Genomic DNA, 19,404 nt, shown 5'->3' on the forward strand with positions numbered 1-19,404 from the left:
CTACATTTTATTTACAGAACACAGGCAATTAAAATTTCCTAAAGGTTGTTTTTCAACACTGGCAATCATGTGTTTGAAACTCTGTCCACCCACGGGAGCCAATGTCCGCCAATAATGCTTCAGGTAGATAGGGTTTGAAATGTATGCAGATACTGTCATGGAAACCCAGTCTTTAAGTCCTTTTATACGACATAAGATGTCAGGCAAACGAGGCCCGACTCTCGTCCCAGTAATACTCTCTCCTGTGCTGTTACACACAAGCGAGTATCCCTGGCATCGCTCACAGCGCTGCTGGAATGGAGGCGGAGTAGCTAGGGAGCATCCCCCCGCCGCCTGCCTCCAATCACTGTAAACAGGCAGTTGTTGAGTGTAAACAGCAGTCATTCAGTTCTGAGCTGCTTGCCATTCAGGTTTCTGCATGCAGAAAATAAACAACTGAACAACTTTTGTCCTGTTGTTTAGTCTCTACATGCATTTACACAGGACGACTGTCGTTCAAATACCTGCGGGAGCGCAGGAATCTGAACAATTTTGAATGATAATCGTCCCGTTTTAAAAGGGCAATTATACTCTCTGCTTATAACTTCTAATCTAATTTGGCAGCTTTATTCTTACAGTATGTTCCTATGTGGTAAATTTGCTGGAGATTTTCTATAGTGAAGAAACCTACAACAAATCCACATTAAAGTCTGCACAGTGTAGTGCAGTTTTTGATACAGATCCACTGTGGATTTCAACCCTTCAACTGAAGCGAAGGCAAACCAAAATCCGCATCAACTTGGATTTTACGTGGATTTGCTGCAGTTTTTTCCGCTGTTGAAAATCCACAGTAAATCCACTAAGTGGGAATGAATTCTTCAACAGCTGTCTTTATGTCTACAGATTTTTGTGCATGTTCTGTGAGACATTTTGCTTGCTTTTACCATGATTCCCATAGAACTATCACAGATCCATATTATTTCTCCATACTGCCGATTCATATTATGGATGTTCTACAATATGCGAAAGAGGCCTGAGACAAACCATACACTTTCAAGTGATGCAAGTTTGTTTTCTAGAGCCTGCAGAAAATCATGAAGACTGGCAAGTAGATGTTTTCTTTCACATATTTTTCTGATAAATGTTTTAGTGCCAATGTTATATGTCATACAGTTCTGTATATGCCTGCGGCATACTCTAAGTGGTACACAGAAATGCAATTATTCATGCAGCAGCAACACACTTATTTGGAGCAAACAGTTTCCACTTACCGTACTGTGCGATATTGTCATATATCCATATTTCACTCCACATTTCCTTTTCTGCCATACTTTTCGGATACTATATAAAAGTTGGACAAATTAATGTTATTAATTAATATAATACATGGCATATTGAGCTGTTTTTTAATGAAAGTTAGAAAACTGTTAAAATGTGAATAGATGGTCTCTCTGTAATCCACTCAGGGTTTAAAGGGAATCTGTCACGTATTTAAAGTTATTTTCCTAAGAATTTAGTTTGTAAGACAGAAAAAAGTGTTTGTTCTTTTTAAAAATGTTGTAGCTATTTATTTTTTATTTTTAAAAGCTTCCCCAGGGGCGCACATATTAAAAGGCACATTTTATACATGTACTACAGCAGAATGTGTGTGCTTAATGTCAGCTGAAATATATGACAGTCAAGAGACAGAGAAATGTCATACATTATTAGTCTTCTGGAAGTGACGGAGTACAGATTCTCCTCAGAGAAGAAAGAGTGACAGGAGAGATGCATACAGAACCTTAGCTTGTGTATAATGTTGCTAACCTAGTTCATCTAGGCCTCCAGCTGTGCATTAAAGTTCTGGTTAAATCCCCCCATCCTCTGCTGAGACTCTCCCAGTGTACACAGCAAAGCTGACAAGTGAAATACGGAAAACTGGAATATTTCAAGATTCTATGTGAATAGTCACATAAAAATTGTGCATATATTAAAAACCAGATTTAAATAACATGTCACTCTCTAATGAAACATTTGCATTAAAGTGAAAGCTTCTGACATGTCATTAAGACTTTAAGGAGGGGGGGGGGCTTCCACTGGAACCCCCATTATTTGCTAGAACTAAGGAACTTTCGATCCCCACTGAACATTTATCCTCTTTATTTTTGAATTGGAAATCTTTAAATATGAAAATCGTAGATTGGGTTTTCTTTCATGAGATTGTAAGGTCCTGGAAAAAGGCATCTGTAAATTCTGGGCAAATTCAGATTATGAATTTTGACTGGCAAAGTTCTGTTATTCTAAGGCAAGCGAATTCTATTTGCTATGTTCTATGTAATGAGAAAACACATGCTGTTTTTAATATAACACACCTGGGGCTTGAAAAGCACTGTACATTAACACCATGGGTGAATGGGAGATTATTAGAGATGAGCGAGCGTACTCGGAAAAGCACTACTCGCTCAAGTAATTTGCTTTATCCGAGTATCGCTGTGCTCGTCCCTGAAGATTCAGGTGCCGCTGCGGCTGACAGGTGAGTCGCAGCGGGGAGCAGGGGAGAGCGGGCGGGAGAGAGGGAGAGAAAGATCTTACCTCCGTTCCTCCCCGCTCTCCCCTGCAGCTCCCTGCTCCGTGCCGGCACCCGAATCTTCAGGGACGAGCACAGCGATACTCGGATAAAGCAAATTACTCGAGCGAGTAGTGCTTTTCCGAGTACGCTCGCTCATCTCTAGAGATTATCAATCGTACAACATTTAGCATATGGTTAAAGTTCTAGTTTATATGTAAAAGAAGAGGTAGAACTTTAGAACAAACACAAAGTTTAGGGTAAGCGTAAACATTTATTTGCATTAATTTATTTTATGAAACAGAAGAAAAATAATATCAAGTAGTGGCTGAAAAGAAATCAAGTGACAGAGACATACTGTTCTTAGAGAAGAAAATGGAAACATATATTCCTTGTGGAGATACATTAGAAATAAACCCGGATTACATAGTGCAGTTTAGAAAAATGTGCAAAAACTGCAGTGTGTGGAAACATCTTAGTCACAGTAATTAGAATGATAGGATGGAAAATTAATATAGCTCTCATGAGCAGTGATAGAGCTGCATAATGTGACAGACGCAGAATGAGTTCATATAGCTAAGGAATATTAATGAAGAATGTTTCACACCCTTCACTCTTTTTATACAGAAATCCAGATTTCTCTGTTCCATGCTGCTTGTCCCCTTGATGTTGGTGTAAACTATATCCAGCATCCTTCCTGTTTGGTGATTCCTGAGGCAAAGAAGGTACAATCACATACAGCAAAGCATTGCATTATAAAATTCCCCTATCAGCTGGTCACACTTTTGCTTCAAGGCCAAGTAAATACTAAGACTGACCATACACAATAGATATGGTACCTGTCAGCCAAAAGATTGTTAGGCCAACAAATATTCCTTCCAACCCCCCACCCCATACCTGGACACTCTTAGTTCAGCATAGTATGCATGCATTTTCAATAGGCAGAGGAAAATAAGCCGCTGCCAGACCCTTCCGGTGGTGACTTATCTCCCTTGAGAAAAAAAGGGCCAAGCTTGTTGAAATTCATCTGCTCAATCCTTCTTTTCTGACATTTGATATCAGTTAATAGAGTTTGAGAGGAGGCACATTATTGAAATGGGAGAAGCTGGATAGTTGTTTAGGCGAATTGCTCGCTACCTGGGCTATTCTGACCAGACTGTTAGAAGGTGTTTGGACCAGTGGATGTGTGAGGGCACACACAAGGCGATCGGGCTCAGGGTGCCCTAGACAGACCACTAGTAGATGGTCTAATCGTCTGACAAGCATAAGCAGCTCCAATCATTTTGGAGTCTGCCATTTTGAGTGTTAGGTTGTGCTGCTGGAGTTTGTTGTTATACAGGGTTCCAGGAGCAAACCTGCAAAGGTGAGGGTTAATTGAGCTGGCTGGGTGTGGTTGTTTAGGTAAGCCAATCCCCTGGGTCTGGGTGTAGATATATACCCCAGCCCCTCTGCAATGAGGAAACAGGTATTTCCTCAGTCTTGTCTGCTGTGTGAGTACTGTCTGGTCAGCTTGCAGCTTGCTGTGTGAGTAATGTCTGGTCAGCTTGCTGCTTGCTGTGTGAGTAGTGTCTGGTCAGCTTGCAGCTTGCTGTGTGTTTGGTGTCCTGTGCTGCCTGTTTTGTGTCTTGCTAGAGAAGGGATTGCAACTTACAAGGAGCCTTGTTGCGGCCTTGCAGCTTAAGTTCATTGGCCGATGTACAAACTAATCCCTCGCTTTTATATTCAGCTTTACCATTTGCTTTAGTGTGTGGGGTTGTGTGGTAAGTGAGTTTGTGCATTTAATGTGTCAATTCCGCCTGGTTGCGAGTATCACCCTTACAGGGAGAGCAGGGCCGAGGTTCCAGCGTGGGGCCACCTATATAGAGGCAATCATTCTGCTTGTAGGTAGGGCCAAGTCATCTTCCCTGCAGCACAGGGTCAGTTTCCCTTAACCTATGTTTTTTGGGCCACGTTCGTGTGGGCCCGGTGCTTAGTTGCCCAGAAAGACAGGTAGCACCATCGTTACAAGCCCCTTTGTCTGTCGGAAACATTTCCAGGTGCTGGGCTGAAGGACATTTGGTTTCAAAGCGCCCATTATGTGTACTTCATCGCCTCTGTTTGCAGTGGTGTTGTGAATTATAAAACTGGACTGCAACCGAGTGGAACCGGGTTGTCTTCAGTGATGAATTCAGGTTTAGTTTGGGTATTGAAAGCGGCTCTGTTTCTGTCTGGAGACGTAGGTTTGAATGCGTCAATTTTGACTTTGCTGTGAAGCGGCACACTGCCCCCAATGCTGGTGTGATGGTATGAGGGGCCATTGCATATAACAGTTGGTCACCCCTAGTAGTGATATGAGGGACAATGGCAGCTCAGCAATATGTCCATGACATCCTGCGGCCAAATGTGTTCCTCTCATGGCGGCTTCCAAGAGGCATTTTCCAGCAGGATAATGCTCAGCCGCACACAGCAAGGGGGTCACATCAGTGTCTCCACAACATTGTCAAACTTCCGTGGCCGCCTGGTCACCAGATTTATCACCAATAAAACATGTATGGGAGCTTTTGAGATGCCAACATTGACAGCCTACCAGTTTGCACAACCTGGATCCTCAGTTACAGCAAATGTGGAGCGATATGCCGCCGAATACCATACAGAAATTGTGTTCAGTTTTCCACAACAAATTGTACTTTTGCTCTGATATTGTAATCACATCCTTATACCAACGTTACAATCACATATAGAAAGTTTCATTTTACTCCAACAACTCCTTCTAGGTGCTTGGCTTTTTTGAAAATAAGTGTACCTCCTCAAATTCCCTATTATTTCACCTTTGAGCCCTCTTTCTCACCTCTTTATTTTCTATCTGTAACTGTTTTTGCAGATTATCCTGAACTTCTGAAAGTTGTTTAAGGCCATCTTCCTGAGTCTGATGAATCTAATAAGCATATGAAAGAAATTATTGCAGTGCATTATATATGTATGAAGCTCAGGTATGATATAGGAAATGGTGCTCACAATATGCAGGGATGAGGACAGCTTCTCAATGAAAGGAAGAAGACTTTGAGTAGCATTTAATCCATCCTGAAAAAAACTAAACCATAATTATTAGAAGTTACCTTTATAGCATTATTAGTGCAAAGCATGTAGTATAAAATAGAGATATACACAGAAGTGAATATATGTTGTACTTCAATTGCATATTTAGTAAGAACAGGACACAATTCAGTTCTTTAGATACACATACAGGGTTATTACAAATGATCTATCTGATTTTAAACCCACATAACTCACTGGTAATAAGACTCGTAAATTTGATATTGATAGAAACAGAAAAATTTTCATTTAGCAAAACTGTCTAACAGTAAGACTGTCCTTGTTGCCCCGAGCAACCAATCACAGTGCAGCTTTCATTTGTCAAGCTGCTGAGGTAAAATGAAAGCTGTGCTGTGATTGGTTGCTATGGGCAAGAAGAACAGTCTTACTGTTAAGGCAGTTTTGCTAAACGAGGCGCAAAAAGCTTTATTCTGCTGCAGTCAGTGGGGGAACATGAGACAAAATGCCTTCCGATGCAGACAGGAGAGCGATGTGTCCTTGATTTTCATGTCAATCTGTCTGTTATTAGCGTCCATCGTCATTTTCAAACAAAGTTTGGTGAAGATCCACCAAGTGGGCACACAATTCGTAGGTGGCACTGCTATTTTAAAGGGAACGCTGAAGGATGACCTTGGAAGCTTGTCTGCACAGGTGACATGATTCATCGGATATGAGATATGTCCTTTAGTTCTTTATCAAGTGAATTTATTATTGTAAAAGTGGTATAAAAACGTTGCAACATTCTGCTAAACTCTACTAGCATAAAAATGTTGCAACTTTTTTTTTTAATATACACCGCTCACATTAGTTTTATGTAAATGGGGTGTAAATCATACCAGAAATATACTACAGCTCATAGTGGTTAAAATGTTAGTCGTAATATCCCCAACCTGAATGTATGATGTCAATGAAATATCTATAACTATACACATTGCTCTTAATCTCCTCCATTAAAGGGAGTTATCCACTTTGGAAAATCTCTTTATTCGAAGGGTCTACTGACAATTAGCTGATTCTAGCGGATCCTGCTGCTGGGAACCCCAGAAATAAGCCGTGTTCTAAGGGGAAGCCCAGCAGCAAGTCTTCAGTTCTCTGCCACACCACCATAGAAGTGCAACATTTCTCCGCTCCAATATGGATGGACAATCCAACTGATGCACGAATATGCTGGGTCCTCCACACAGACAGACACTGTTTGTAGATACGCTCTGTTGAAAATAGTTTCTTTTAAAAGGAGACAACCCATTAACTAGAAGAAAACATTTTGATGTAAAGGGAACTCCTCAAACCAAAGACAACATGAAATCCAGAGATAGAGTCATCAGGGTGTATTCTTCCCAGCTTCTCCCTGCCCAGCTAGATTGACAGGTCTCTTTCTATACACCAATAAGGAGAGGCCTGTAAGTTTAGCCGACTGGCCAGTGAACCGCCCCGATGACTCTTCACTGCATTCACAGCTGCTTTTTAAAATATGTTTTCTCTGAAAAGCTGCAGCTGATGACAAGTTCCCTTTAATGTAGTTATCATTCATGTTCTATCCAAAGTGAACTGTAAATTTCTTAATCATTGAGTCTGTTTCCCTATGAAACAATAATACAAACATAATAATATAATAAAAATAATGTGTGAAAAGATACAATTACATGAAAATTCTATAAGTTTTAAAAATAAAAATACACCAATACATACTGGCGTTGCGCATGAAAGGCTTTGATGAGGCACTCCAAAAAGTCTGGACCTTGTTTAACTTGAAGCTCTCCTAATTTGAGTAGGTACTTGTGAAGAATGCATAAAGGAAAAACATGTAAAGAAAAGGTACCTTGCAAATTTCTAAAGCTTTTATGTGAATTTCCTATCGAAAATTATATATTTAAAGTTTATTTGTACCTCACATAAGTGAAGTTGAAACAGTTTTTTCTCTCTGTCAGCATCCTCTGTAGCATCAGATTCCATTCGGAGCCCTCCTGAGCGTGTTTTCTTTGTCCTATAGGGAAAGAACACACTGTACGCTTAAACCTCACCATTTCTTTTACACAAGTACCATATCGTGGACCCATTATAACCCCATGTGCCTTTATATGATGCCTCCATAAAGTACCGTATTCACCTTGAGAAGTAACAGCTCCCTCTGTAATATACCATGCGATCATCTGGCCATAATAAGATTTTTGTATTTACTGTAAAATCTATTTGTTTCATTCATTGGGGGACACAACCTAGGACTGTGTGTATAGGTACTGCCACTAGGAGAGGAACACGAAACAAAAAAAAAGTGTTAGCCCCTCCTACTAACAATAACCCTCCTGAAGGCACCAAGCTAGCCAGTTTGTATGCAAGCAGTAGGAACAGCAAGTAGGATAAAAACAGATTAACAACAGTTAGAAAGAAGTTGAGATAGAGAAAAAAATCACATGATGGAAGTCATGTTCGCACCAGAGGAAGAACGTCTTCCAGACACAATGCTTGACTTGGGAAGAGAAGGACTACCTAGCTCTTCATCTTGGTTTGAATGACGGGTTCAGCAAAACCATGGGCTCTCAGGACCATGGTTTCAACAACTTTGCCATTAAACGGAGTGTGGATAAACTTGGGTGGAAGACTGTCCCTTAAGGAGAAGATCTTCTCGAGGAGATAGGGGTTACAGAGTGTCAACAAGCAGGTCGGCTAGGTCCATGTACCATGTGTGACTGGGCCAGACTGGCGCGATGAGAATCACTGGCATGTCCTCCATCTTGACCTTCTTGAGAAGTCGAGGTATGAGAGAAAAGGGAGGGAAAATGTGCGGGAACTAGAATTCAGCCCAAGGAATTACGACAGCATTCACTGTTTGAGACTCAGGTTCCTAATATCTGGACACATAGATTGGAAGTTTGTGGTTGAATCTTTAGGATTAGAAAAGATCATGTTGAAGCTGCTGAGGTAGTCAGATCTTCCAAACGAGAACATTTGCTGATTTGTCCCACCGGGAGAGAATGACCTACTGGAGAAGCCATGCGTGAAACATTTCTTCTGTACAGATCTTGCATGGCTGGCTTTATGCTGTGGAAGATGTAAACTCTTTCCCTTAGAAATAATCGCATTGAGTCTAGCGCCAGAAAGATGCAAGCTGCCAGAAGGAAGGGAAGTTAATGACCGCATAGTGGCAGCATCTGCAGCCCAGGATTTGGTTGTTCTGCTGGGAAAATGTCGGCTAATTTGACAGGTCCACCACAGCTCCCAGCTGCAGTAGAGAGCAATGTGCTTATGCAGAGAGGGAACAAACAGGACCTGAGGGCAGGTTGTGTAGCAAATGAAGTCAGGAGCCAATGAGAAGAGAGGATCCTGCTGCCAAGAAGAAAATTGGAGAAAAAACGAGAAATCACCTCCAGCAAGGAAAAACTCTAGTGGTCCATGAGGGGAACGACCCCCTCCCCACTGGAAGTGCCCCATAGTAGGCCACCACAGGGGCCTAAATTTTAAACTTGGAGGAAGTAAGTGGGCAGAAGTCGCGGCTGAAAGCTGCTCAACAGCCCTGAAACACCCCACTAGAGAGGCACCTCCTGCAGTCTGAGCGGTGGCACTGCCGGACATACGGTGAAGTGGTTCACAGGGGGAAAGATGGGGAGCCACACTGTCCCTGGGACTTATCTCCTACGCCAGCATCGCGGTCACAGAGATGGAGCGGTGGCCAGAGAAGAAGCGGTACTGGCGCAGGGGAGAGGAGCTTTGCCCAGCCCTGCTTGGAGAACTGTATAAGAGTTGAGGGGCCATTACATTCTCCTCGCACAAGCAGCTAGCAGCAGTCCATCCCCCTATCTTATTCCCTGGAGCAAGCACTAAGTGGTGGTCCTGCTGGGGCACCAGAGGAGGAAAAAAGGAGGGCAAGGATGGGAAGAGATGATACGAACTCCATTAGTGTACTCCTCAGTGCTCGCCTGCCTTTGAGAAGGGAGGGAGTGCTTCGATCTGAAGGTCACTATGGCTGGCGGGTCAGGGACAAACTAACGTTGACCATACCTCCTTGCCTTTTAAGGGTCAAGCTGTAAACGGAGAGGTTAAATCCAGTCGGTTTGCCCTCTTTGGTTCGGTAAACCGGGAGAGTCTAGTGCAAGCCCAGTAGTCCCAGACTCAGGACAACAGAAGACCATTGAAAGAAGAAGTCTGCCTCCTACAGACACTAAATTAAAACTGGTAGCATGGTGCTTTCAAGAGCTGGTAGGAGGAGGTAGCACTTGTCTTACTTAGTGTCCGCTTCCCAGTGGCAGTAGCTCAACCCATGGCCCAAAGCTTTGTCCTCCAATGCAACTGACGAGAAAAAATGTTTACACAACATAAGTTAATTTTTAATTAAATGTAAAAAAAACAGTGGGAATATTTTTTTTATTTAGGCATATAGAGCACACAGAGGTGACTGCACTAAGACATTCAAGTCATCCTAATGTTATACTAAAGAAACTAATTTTGAATGTTTTTTTTACCTTTTCCTTTGAAAAAAAGGGTAATTCTAATTTCAACCAATCGTCCTGCAGTGAACTAGTTGTCAACTACCTCATAATAGGGAAAGAAAATTCCTTCCTGAGGGTGCGGGCAGACGAGCGTAGGCGTATTTACGTTCGCACGAGCGCAACGTATAATCGCCCGAGCGATCGTTTTTCACCGATCACGACCAGAGCTAGAAAGCGTATTTTCGTTTGTTCCTACTTTGCAAACGGTCTTTTCGGCGATCGAATATGCGTTGGCGCGTATTTCGGTCGCATATGTTCCGTTTTTTTTCGAATTGCCGTTTTTACGCGCCGTAAAATCGCCCATGTGAACGAATACATTCGAAACCATTGCCTCAGATGGTCACGTATATACGTTTGGTCGCAAAAACGCGCCGTTTATGCGCTCGTCTGCCCGCACCCTCACTCCAATACTGGAGGAAAAATACTCATTACCTTAATTACTTTGGTAGCCTACTACTGTAACTGCTCCAGTTTAGCTATGTCTTTTTCATATATAGGTGTACTGAATGGTAAACAATATTCCATATGGAGCCTGACTAAGAAAACCTTCCAGTCTAATTATCACATGGCTGTATACCTCGGTTTACCTCAAAAGAATGTACCGTAGCCTTTTTTTTTTTTTTTACATTTTCACTTTTTCCTTCCTACTTTCAAAAAAATCATGACTTTTATTTATCCATGGATGTAGTTGTATTTTTTTGCAGGATGAGTTGTATTTTTCAGTGGTACTATATAATGTACCATACAAAAATTTTAAGTGAAGTGAAATGGCAAAAAGATGCAATTCCGCCATCTTTGGGGGGTTTAGTTTCTACTGTGTTTGCACTGCAGCAAAAAGGACATGATATATTCTATGGGTGAGTATGATTGCAAAGAAACAAAATTTATATAGTTTAAATTAAATATATCTTTTGAAAAACATAAAATTCTGTTTTGCTGCCATCTATATCTTTTTTATTTTTCCATCAACATAGTGGTTGGGCTGTTTTTTTATAGGCTGTCTTGTAGTTTCTATTGGTACCGTTTTGTAGTACGTAAGACTTTGTGATAGCTTTTTATTAAATATTTTCTTGAAGACAAGGTGTCCAAGAAAGCAGAATTCTGACCCTGAGTATTTTTTTTTCTGATGACGGTCACTGTGTGACATAAATAATGCATTCCTTTGATACATAGGACATTTACGGATTCAGCAATACTAAATATGTTTTTGTTTTTTTTATTTAGATTTTTTTATTATCAATATAGGATTTTTTTTTTACTTTTATTAAATTTTATTTTTTACTAATTTTTACATTTTTTAAATTCCCATAGAGGATTTTAACTTGCGATTGTTTGATTGCTCCTGCAGTCTAAAGTTATATCATAGTATTACAGAGGCATGGCTTCATAGGCAATCTGCAATGGCATCCCTGGGAGCCTACAGGAGGCTACCAATGATAAAATTGCTGGGTATTGACTGGGATCGACACCCCAATCCTACTCCATACAAACCTCAAACCTTCATGATGTAACTGTACACCATGGAGCGTTAAGAGGTTAAAGGTGTTATTCCATGAAAAATTATGGTTTTAGCCAAATCCAGCTCAAAATTCTTTTTGTATTCACTCTTATTAAAAAATGTTTTGATCCCCCGATTTTCCAGGACTGATTTTAGAATAGCACCACCTGCTGTTTCTATTGATTAAAATTTCTTTGTCCATCTCATATATTCAAGGTGATCACACACTTGTGTGGCACAGAGTGTAAGCGCTTGCCTACAACCTGAAGGTTGCAAGTTCGATCCCCACGTGATTCAGGTAGCTGGCTCAAGGTTGACTCAGCCTTCCATCCTTCTGAGGTTGGTAAAATGAGAACCCAGCTTGGTGGGGGGTAATAATTACCTGAAAGCACTGTGGAATAAGTTGGCCCTATACATATATCAAGATTTATTTTATTTTATTTGAAATGTGATAACTAGAAAAGTGCCACTCTATTTACCTAAAATTACATTTAGGTACTAGCCACTAGGGGTCTCCCTTCCTTCTTATTTGCTGCCCACTTCCATTGCCAAGTGAAATCCACAGAGATAATAAGACAGTGAACAGGAGGAGGAGGATGACTCATGCTGTCCATAGAAGTCTATGGAGAGGAGCAGAGAGGGGGTAGGAGAAAGGCAGAGACACATGCTGCTAAAACTAACTAACGTGGTTTTTCCATTGCGGTTTTGCCGCAGAAGAACTGCTTCTGCGGCAAAACCACTTCAAAAGTTAATTTTGGCTTGCGGACTTTCCTGCAGATTTTCGTGCGGAAAAATCCGCAAGCATTTTTTTCCGCAGTGATTCTTTACATTTTGCAGCGTATTTTGGTGCGGATTTAGCTGCGTCCATAGAGGTCTATGGACAAAAAACGCCGTGGAAAAGACAGAAGAATGGACATGCTGTTTCTTTTAAAACCGCGCCGCAGTTGCATTTCCGAACTGCGGCTGTGTGGAAAAAATCCGTCCTGTGAGAACAGCTTTTTTCCAAAACTCATTTGTGCTGCATTGCACTGCAAACGCAGCGGTTTTGCCGCAGTGCGGATATGCAACAGCAATCTGCGGGAAAACCGCAGCAAATCTGCCCTGTGTGAACCCAGCCTAAAGTGCAGGTAAACTTTAACATCTACAAACATATAGCACTTCTCTACTTATATTCAACAAATATTTTAGTTTAAATAAAACCTGGCTTTCTGCAAAACTAAAAGAGTTATATATCTTCAACAGCTGTTGGCTGACAGCGATTTCTCCTAACTCCGCCATAAACATGAATGCTCAGTTTGGGCAAGTATTCAAGTGTTTTCCATACGGACAGTAGAAAAGGCTTAGAGATAAGCCTCCAGACAGACAGCTCTGGAGGCTTATCTCTGGGATAAACAAAAGGATGGGCCTTGAAATTCAACATGTCCGATCATTCTACATCATCTGTCAGGGTAAAGTCGGGAAGCCACCATGCACATCCAACAGTCGTCTGGTCCCGCTAAAATCTGCGCGTTTGTACACTTTTGTCTAATATGTATGGGGGGGGGGGGGGGGGGCTTAAAAGTTGAATGCCTTACTGTACATTGTACTACATCCAGATGTATACTGCCAGCAGTACCAAGGGAATCTACAAATTCAGTAATAATATTCAATAATATTCAAATTCAATAATCTTACATTCTTATCTCGCATTCCTTCCAGCTCTTGTCTGCCTGTTTCCTCAGTTCCTGTAGTAACATATAAGGAGGTGTTAGGCAGCTAAAACATAATCACCCACAATTCAACAGATTTATGATAAATGAGTCGCCTCACCATTCGGCCATCTTTTAAATCTCCGCGAAGTAATGAGTCCATAGGAAAGGAGAGGATGCTGTTCAGGTTGTGTATCTAGCAAAATGCATTGAAGAGTTAAAGTCATATAACTGCTTTTTGTTATCCTTTCACTTTTCTACTAAAATAATAGCTCTACAATGCTACTAAAGACCTCTAATTGAAAAAACAACCATTGTTCAAATTGTCCCTCATCTGGAGCTACTCAGATCTGCTGATATCAGCAGAATGTTCATAGGGGCTTTGCAAAAGTACAACATATGTAGCCAATGGTTGTGGTTTCCCTTGGCAAGATTTGACACAGAATCAGTGGGGAAAGTAATCCAGAAAATCAATAGTACAGTGCTGGCTACTTAGAGCAGAAATGTTTTACTGAAAGTGTAACAGCTCTTCAAATGAACGTCTCTCTGCATTCTCAGTTCTTGCACTGTTTATTACACTTTTCTATGCTTTCACGATTGCAGCACTTTTCCTTTTTCACCCTCTCACACTCTAGCATTAGTCTGCATACTCCCACAAGTTCTATGGGTGTTTCTCTTTAATTGGAGCCATATGAAGCGGAGAATGTGCTGTCAGGTCAGCAGTTACATACAGGGTGGGGAGCTGAGGCTGAAGATTCATAAAGTGAGAACTAAGGAAAATTGTGTCATAAAAATCCACTTACCATGTTACTGAAGAGTGAGCCCAGCTCCCGTGAAAGGACAGACAAGTTCAGTAAGCCAGTGCTTAGTTCATGGTTGTTGGATGAGAGCTGGTTGGAACCCAAAGACTGCAGAGCATCCATAAAACTCTCCTGCGCTTCCACAAAAGCTGTAGGTTAAGGAAAATATTATCTGAGCTTCTTATACACTGAGGAAGAAGACCATCCTTTCCTTCTAAATGACAATCATGTTAACTGGTGAGTGGCATCTGTCCTGGCAGAGCAGTGTCACCCACATATTACATAGACAGCCAATCATTTGAATGGGGCAATATAAAAGCAGGGCACAACTTGCCTCGGTGAAGGGTCAGTCTCTCACCTTTTAGATTTTTATATGAGATCCTATGATGTTGAAATCTTACAAATACTTTTTGGGATCATAAAACTAAAGAGCCTACACAGAATAATCCATTAATGCTCTGTACATTTTGGGCAGATTTTGGAATGGATCAATTTTCTATGAAACAAAGGCTTATGGAATAAAGATGAAGCTGTAATTGAAAACAAGGTTCTGCACTCACACAACTATACAAGTACCCCCATTATACTTACAGAGACCTGAAGTATAGATGGATTTAACACTCTTCCGGATCCTGGCAAGAACCTGTAGGTCTGTCTCTAAACTCTATCAGTTAAAAAAAAGACAAAAATAGAAAATAATATTAAGAGGTGTTCAGAGTCATTGTGAGAAATTGTACAGATATGATAAGCCTAGGGCTGCATGATGGGTAGTAAAACTGACATTACTGCAGCTTTGCGCGTTCACATTGTTAACCTTTAGACGACAAGACACCTGTGACTTTTTTTCCTCATAAAGAATATATGAGGTTGCACACAAGTAACTGTGAAGCCCTAGTCAATGAGGGACATGTAGTGCTGAAGGAAAAGTAGAAAGATTGGAACAATGTATCATCCTTGTATTTATTAAACAAAAACAGCCAAAACAAAGCAGTGTAGGAAAGTGCTGACAAGTATAACAAATATCACATGAGAACACACCAAACTGCTAATCCCTTAAAAAAAGGTTATTCATTCATTCAAACATCAAGGGGAAAATCAATGAAAATGGAGGATGCACCACACTGGCGACACACATACATATCTCTCACAAGTCTGCCCACTCACTCTGTTCATCGGTCTATGCCAATGTCTAGTTAGAGGGGTTTTGCAGACAACGGCTTCACCTGTGTCCTACTAGGGGAAGGAGCAAGTCTTCTGAAGCGTACTTTCACTAAAACAAAATTTTATGACTACCGTATGCATTGATTGCAAGTATGTGAAAGACAAAGGTAGGACACTGATTGGTTGCGATGTGCATTCTGTTTACATATACGATATTGAATAAGTGACATAAAGGGAATGGATGTAGCAGGAAATGTAACATTATATAGGAAGATAACAAAATGTGATTGTTCCCCGAATGAGAAACCAAGTAATTTTGTAGATATGAGACCTTTTAATCGCTAACAAAAATACATGATGTTATAGCGAGCTTTTGAACCTCTCAGGGTTATTCCTCAGACATAATAAAAAAGATCCAAAGAGGCATATATATATATATATATATATATACACACACACAAACTTATGACAAGGCACAGACATGGATGTGAATAATTTGCACTTAAAACAATACTACAACAGGATGAGTAGAGAAATTAATAAATACTTAAATAGTCCATAGATAAAGATGTGGGAAGATAACTACATGCTAGTAAAGCTACAGCTCAACAATCACTTTAGGCAACAGATACACAACTCAAGTCACATAATGTCACTTTTTGAGCATTTTGGCTCATGGTTATCTGTTTCTCTGTAAAGTAGTGAGTGTAAATGTTGCAGTACTGCTGTTGTGTGACCAGCAGGCTGGTGGCTGTCTCTCCCAGTGACATTGTGTGTTCCTGTGTACTGTGACAGTGGGCTACATAGTTCCTGCAGACAGATGTTCCCCTCCAGCACTGCGAGGAGAGGTATGTAAAGAGTTACATTAGGGGAGGGGGCTGGCAGTATTATTTTATAGCCACTGGCATGCGGAAATAAAAGCCCCTTTCATTTCAGTCACTCCAGTTACGTTGCTCCCCCCACCGCACACACCCTTCTCTCCCACAAGGTGTGACATAATGACAGAGGGGCCACCACAGCCAAAACAAAGCAGTATAGTAAAATTGAGACAATGTAGCAAATATCAAGCACACACTTGCAACATCCACGGCTACACTGGCATTCTACCCACCTCCTCCAGGGCGCTCACTCCCTGTCTGCACTGCTGCACTCTGCCCAGGACGGTGGGCAATGGTCCCTGGAGATGTTCCGAAGAGACCTCCTGGAATAGCGACATTGGGGTGGCATCCGGCATGGTGCCAGCTCCTTCCTGGACCCGAGGTGCTGGCTGGCGTCCTGGGCATCGGGCAGAGTCCTCTCAGTACGGGACTCTGTGCACTCCGACCCGCGAGATCTTCCCCAGCTACAAACTTCGTGAAGTTGGCATCATCAGCCTTTCATCAGTAACTCCGCCGTCTTGTAGTTGTCACTACAATGTGGAAGGCTTCCCCTGTAATCCAGACTCTTCTCCCTGGGTGGGGATTAGTTGGCACCCATCAATAGGAGGTCTTCCAGGAGAGTGGTCCCTGCTCCCCCTCCTCTAGCCTAGCCCAGTCACATGACCAGTCGGTGGAAGGAGCAGAGTCTGAGCTTGCCGTCTTCTGCACAGCTATGTGACCTGTGCTGTGTGCTCGCCTGTGCTAGGTGGCTTCTCCGCCCGGAGGCTTAGGGAGGAGGAGCCGTATGTTGCTCTTGGATGAAGAGTTCCTACTGTTTGTGTATTTGTGATAGTGATGCACCATTCCACCACTTTTTTCTGTTTGGCACCAATCATTTGGAAAGGACTCTATACACAAAGGGTACTCTGATGATGGGATGATTGCTCCTACATTAATATGCCATATTAATATACTAACAATAATAAACATATACTTGGGTTAAAAATGCATTTAACACCTTTTGTGCCACTGCATTTATTAGTGTTGGTATTACCTTTTTTTCTTGTTGCTTTGTATCTGAAATCCTGGGTTCCATCTGGTCTGTTGAATCACATTACCCAACAATGACCCCTTTGTGGTCACCATCTCCTAACATGACCCACTTCTGGCTTCCTACAAGGCGTCAGTTACTGAACCCCACTGAAGGGTTCTTGCACTTCCTCCCACTCCTCCTCTTATAACACCACAATCTCTATTAATCATAAAGGGGTGGTCTGGGAACTAAAACTGAGTTTGATAAAAGGAGGCAAGAAAAATGGCTGAAGTAAAACCTTCAAAATCTTCCCCCATCCCCGCTCTGGTGCTCCTCATCAGTCAATGATGTGTCGTACATTGACGTGATGATTGCAGCCAGTCGTGCTTGTATGACGATGCAAAGACCAGTTACTGGTTGCAGTGGTTACATGCATGTACAGAGCGTCATCGCTGCACTGAAGTAAACAGAGACCAGCGGGGACTCTTGAACAACAGAAGTAATAAAAGTGTCAGTTTAAGTCTGTTTTTTATTTTAGAAACTTTCTTTTTCTTAGCAAAATGTGTCTAGATTCCCGACAACTCCTTTTAAAAACAGGATTTGGATTACAGGACATGCATGTAGGCCCAAATGTTGGAAATGAGTGCTCCAAGTATATGTCTTTCCAAATACAAGAGGGGGTTAAGCCCTTCTGCCTTGTCAATCACTATACACTGCACTAAATGGACTCTGTTTTGCACTTATAAAGTTTCTCTGACATGACCATATTGTAATTGCATATTACCTGTGCATATTTTGTGCGTAATATGCTGTATTAGGGTGACTACCCAGTAGCGTTTGCGAATTTGCTGCATTTTTTTTCCAGGTGTCTATGGGGCTTTCTAATGTTAAAAACGCATCGCGGCAAAAACGCAATTTACCACGAAATCGTGATTTTGCACGATGCGATTTTAACATTAACAAGTCTCATAGACACCTGGAGAAAAAAAAATGCTGTGAAATTCGCAGTGAAAAAGAACTGTAGTGGGTAGTCATCCTTACATTGTGCTGCTCACATATATTGCGCAGAATACACGCTCAAGATAAATGTTCATTGCATACTTGCTGCATGTAATACATGTATATCTCACGGGCGGTATGTAGCAAATTACAGGCGTATGTGTTCAGCCTAATACAGAAAGCAACAGTGCTACTTCACATATCAGAGGACTTGAACTTACTTGCCCTAAATGATTTTGACTGCTTACATTTTTCTTTGTCATCCAACAATTCCGTGCTTTGCAGGAATCTCTGTTCGGGGAAAGACCTATTTATAACATTATTGGGAATTACCGGTTTCACGAATACAATACCAAATTTACAGAACTACTCGAACATACAGATAGAGAAGGTTAAGCAAGAGACACCTAAACATCTGTATAATATGTGCCATTCAGGATCTCTAAAAAGTTGGGGTTCAGCAATTGTAGGAACTGTAATTTAAAGATGTCATCTTTGTAAAGTTATTTATGGCAATGTCTCCAGCAGGAGAAATAGGCTAGTACATGACCAACATTCAAATGAAGAGGTGACCATGCAATTCACGGGTACTCAGAGCCTTTGAAGTAGGAGCAGCTCTTTGCTCTGGCTATGAATGCTACATGCCCTAATAAAAAACCCCTCACACATAAACACGGCAAAGCCCCGCGATTTAAATCGCAGAGCTTTGCCGCGTTTTACTTTTGTTTTCAGCTGCAGCTATGCTGCGGCTGATGCCAGCTTCTAGCACTCCTTATCATTGATGAGGAGTGCTAAACGCCCAAAAATAGAACAGACTCTGATGGAAAATCATGGCTGTATGAGGCTGTGTGAGAGGCTCCTCTGCTAATCAACTGAGACCTCCTCTTGTTGACCCCTGGCTTCCCTTCTGACTACGCTACCTGCCTCCTCCATCTGTACTGCAAACTGACATCTCCCATTGCTGATCCCTGGGTTCCCTTCTGACTACGCTACCCGCCTCCTCCATCTGTACTGTGAACTTAGACCTGCCATTGCTGACCCCTGGCTTCCCTTCTGACTACACTACCCGCCTTCTCCATCCGTACTGCGAACTGAGACTCCCCGTTGCTGACTCCTGGCTCTTCCCTGATGACTCTCCAGACCTGTGGCTACTACACCTGAGGCTGTACCCTAGTGCCTGAAACTTCTATAAAATAAACATGCACAAAAAATGGAGTCCGTAGTGACCACCCTGCAGAGACACGTGATGGAGCTCCAAGAATTCTGTGCCTCCTACCAGAAGAAGTTT

General features: G+C 41.8%; 1 protein-coding gene across 1 annotated transcript in view; it reads right to left on the reverse strand.

Moving 5' to 3' along the window:
• LOC136572048 (arf-GAP with SH3 domain, ANK repeat and PH domain-containing protein 3-like) overlaps nt 1-16,854 on the reverse strand; it is a 79,092-nt gene extending 62,238 nt beyond the window's left edge. Inside the window, exons 1-11 of the mRNA XM_066572668.1 lie at nt 16,339-16,854; nt 14,658-14,730; nt 14,070-14,215; nt 13,388-13,462; nt 13,253-13,302; nt 7,484-7,580; nt 7,286-7,371; nt 5,519-5,594; nt 5,352-5,438; nt 3,132-3,235; nt 1,251-1,320 (exon numbers count right to left, since the gene is read on the reverse strand). Of these exons, the coding sequence (XP_066428765.1) occupies nt 1,251-1,320; nt 3,132-3,235; nt 5,352-5,438; nt 5,519-5,594; nt 7,286-7,371; nt 7,484-7,580; nt 13,253-13,302; nt 13,388-13,462; nt 14,070-14,215; nt 14,658-14,730; nt 16,339-16,461 (987 nt within the window). The 5' untranslated portion in view covers nt 16,462-16,854. The remainder of the gene's footprint in view (nt 1-1,250; nt 1,321-3,131; nt 3,236-5,351; nt 5,439-5,518; nt 5,595-7,285; nt 7,372-7,483; nt 7,581-13,252; nt 13,303-13,387; nt 13,463-14,069; nt 14,216-14,657; nt 14,731-16,338) is intronic.
• Between the last annotated feature and the right edge of the window lie 2,550 nt (nt 16,855-19,404).

This window comes from Eleutherodactylus coqui, chromosome 1 (genome assembly GCF_035609145.1).
Source record: "Eleutherodactylus coqui strain aEleCoq1 chromosome 1, aEleCoq1.hap1, whole genome shotgun sequence".
NCBI lineage: Eukaryota > Metazoa > Chordata > Amphibia > Anura > Eleutherodactylidae > Eleutherodactylus > Eleutherodactylus coqui.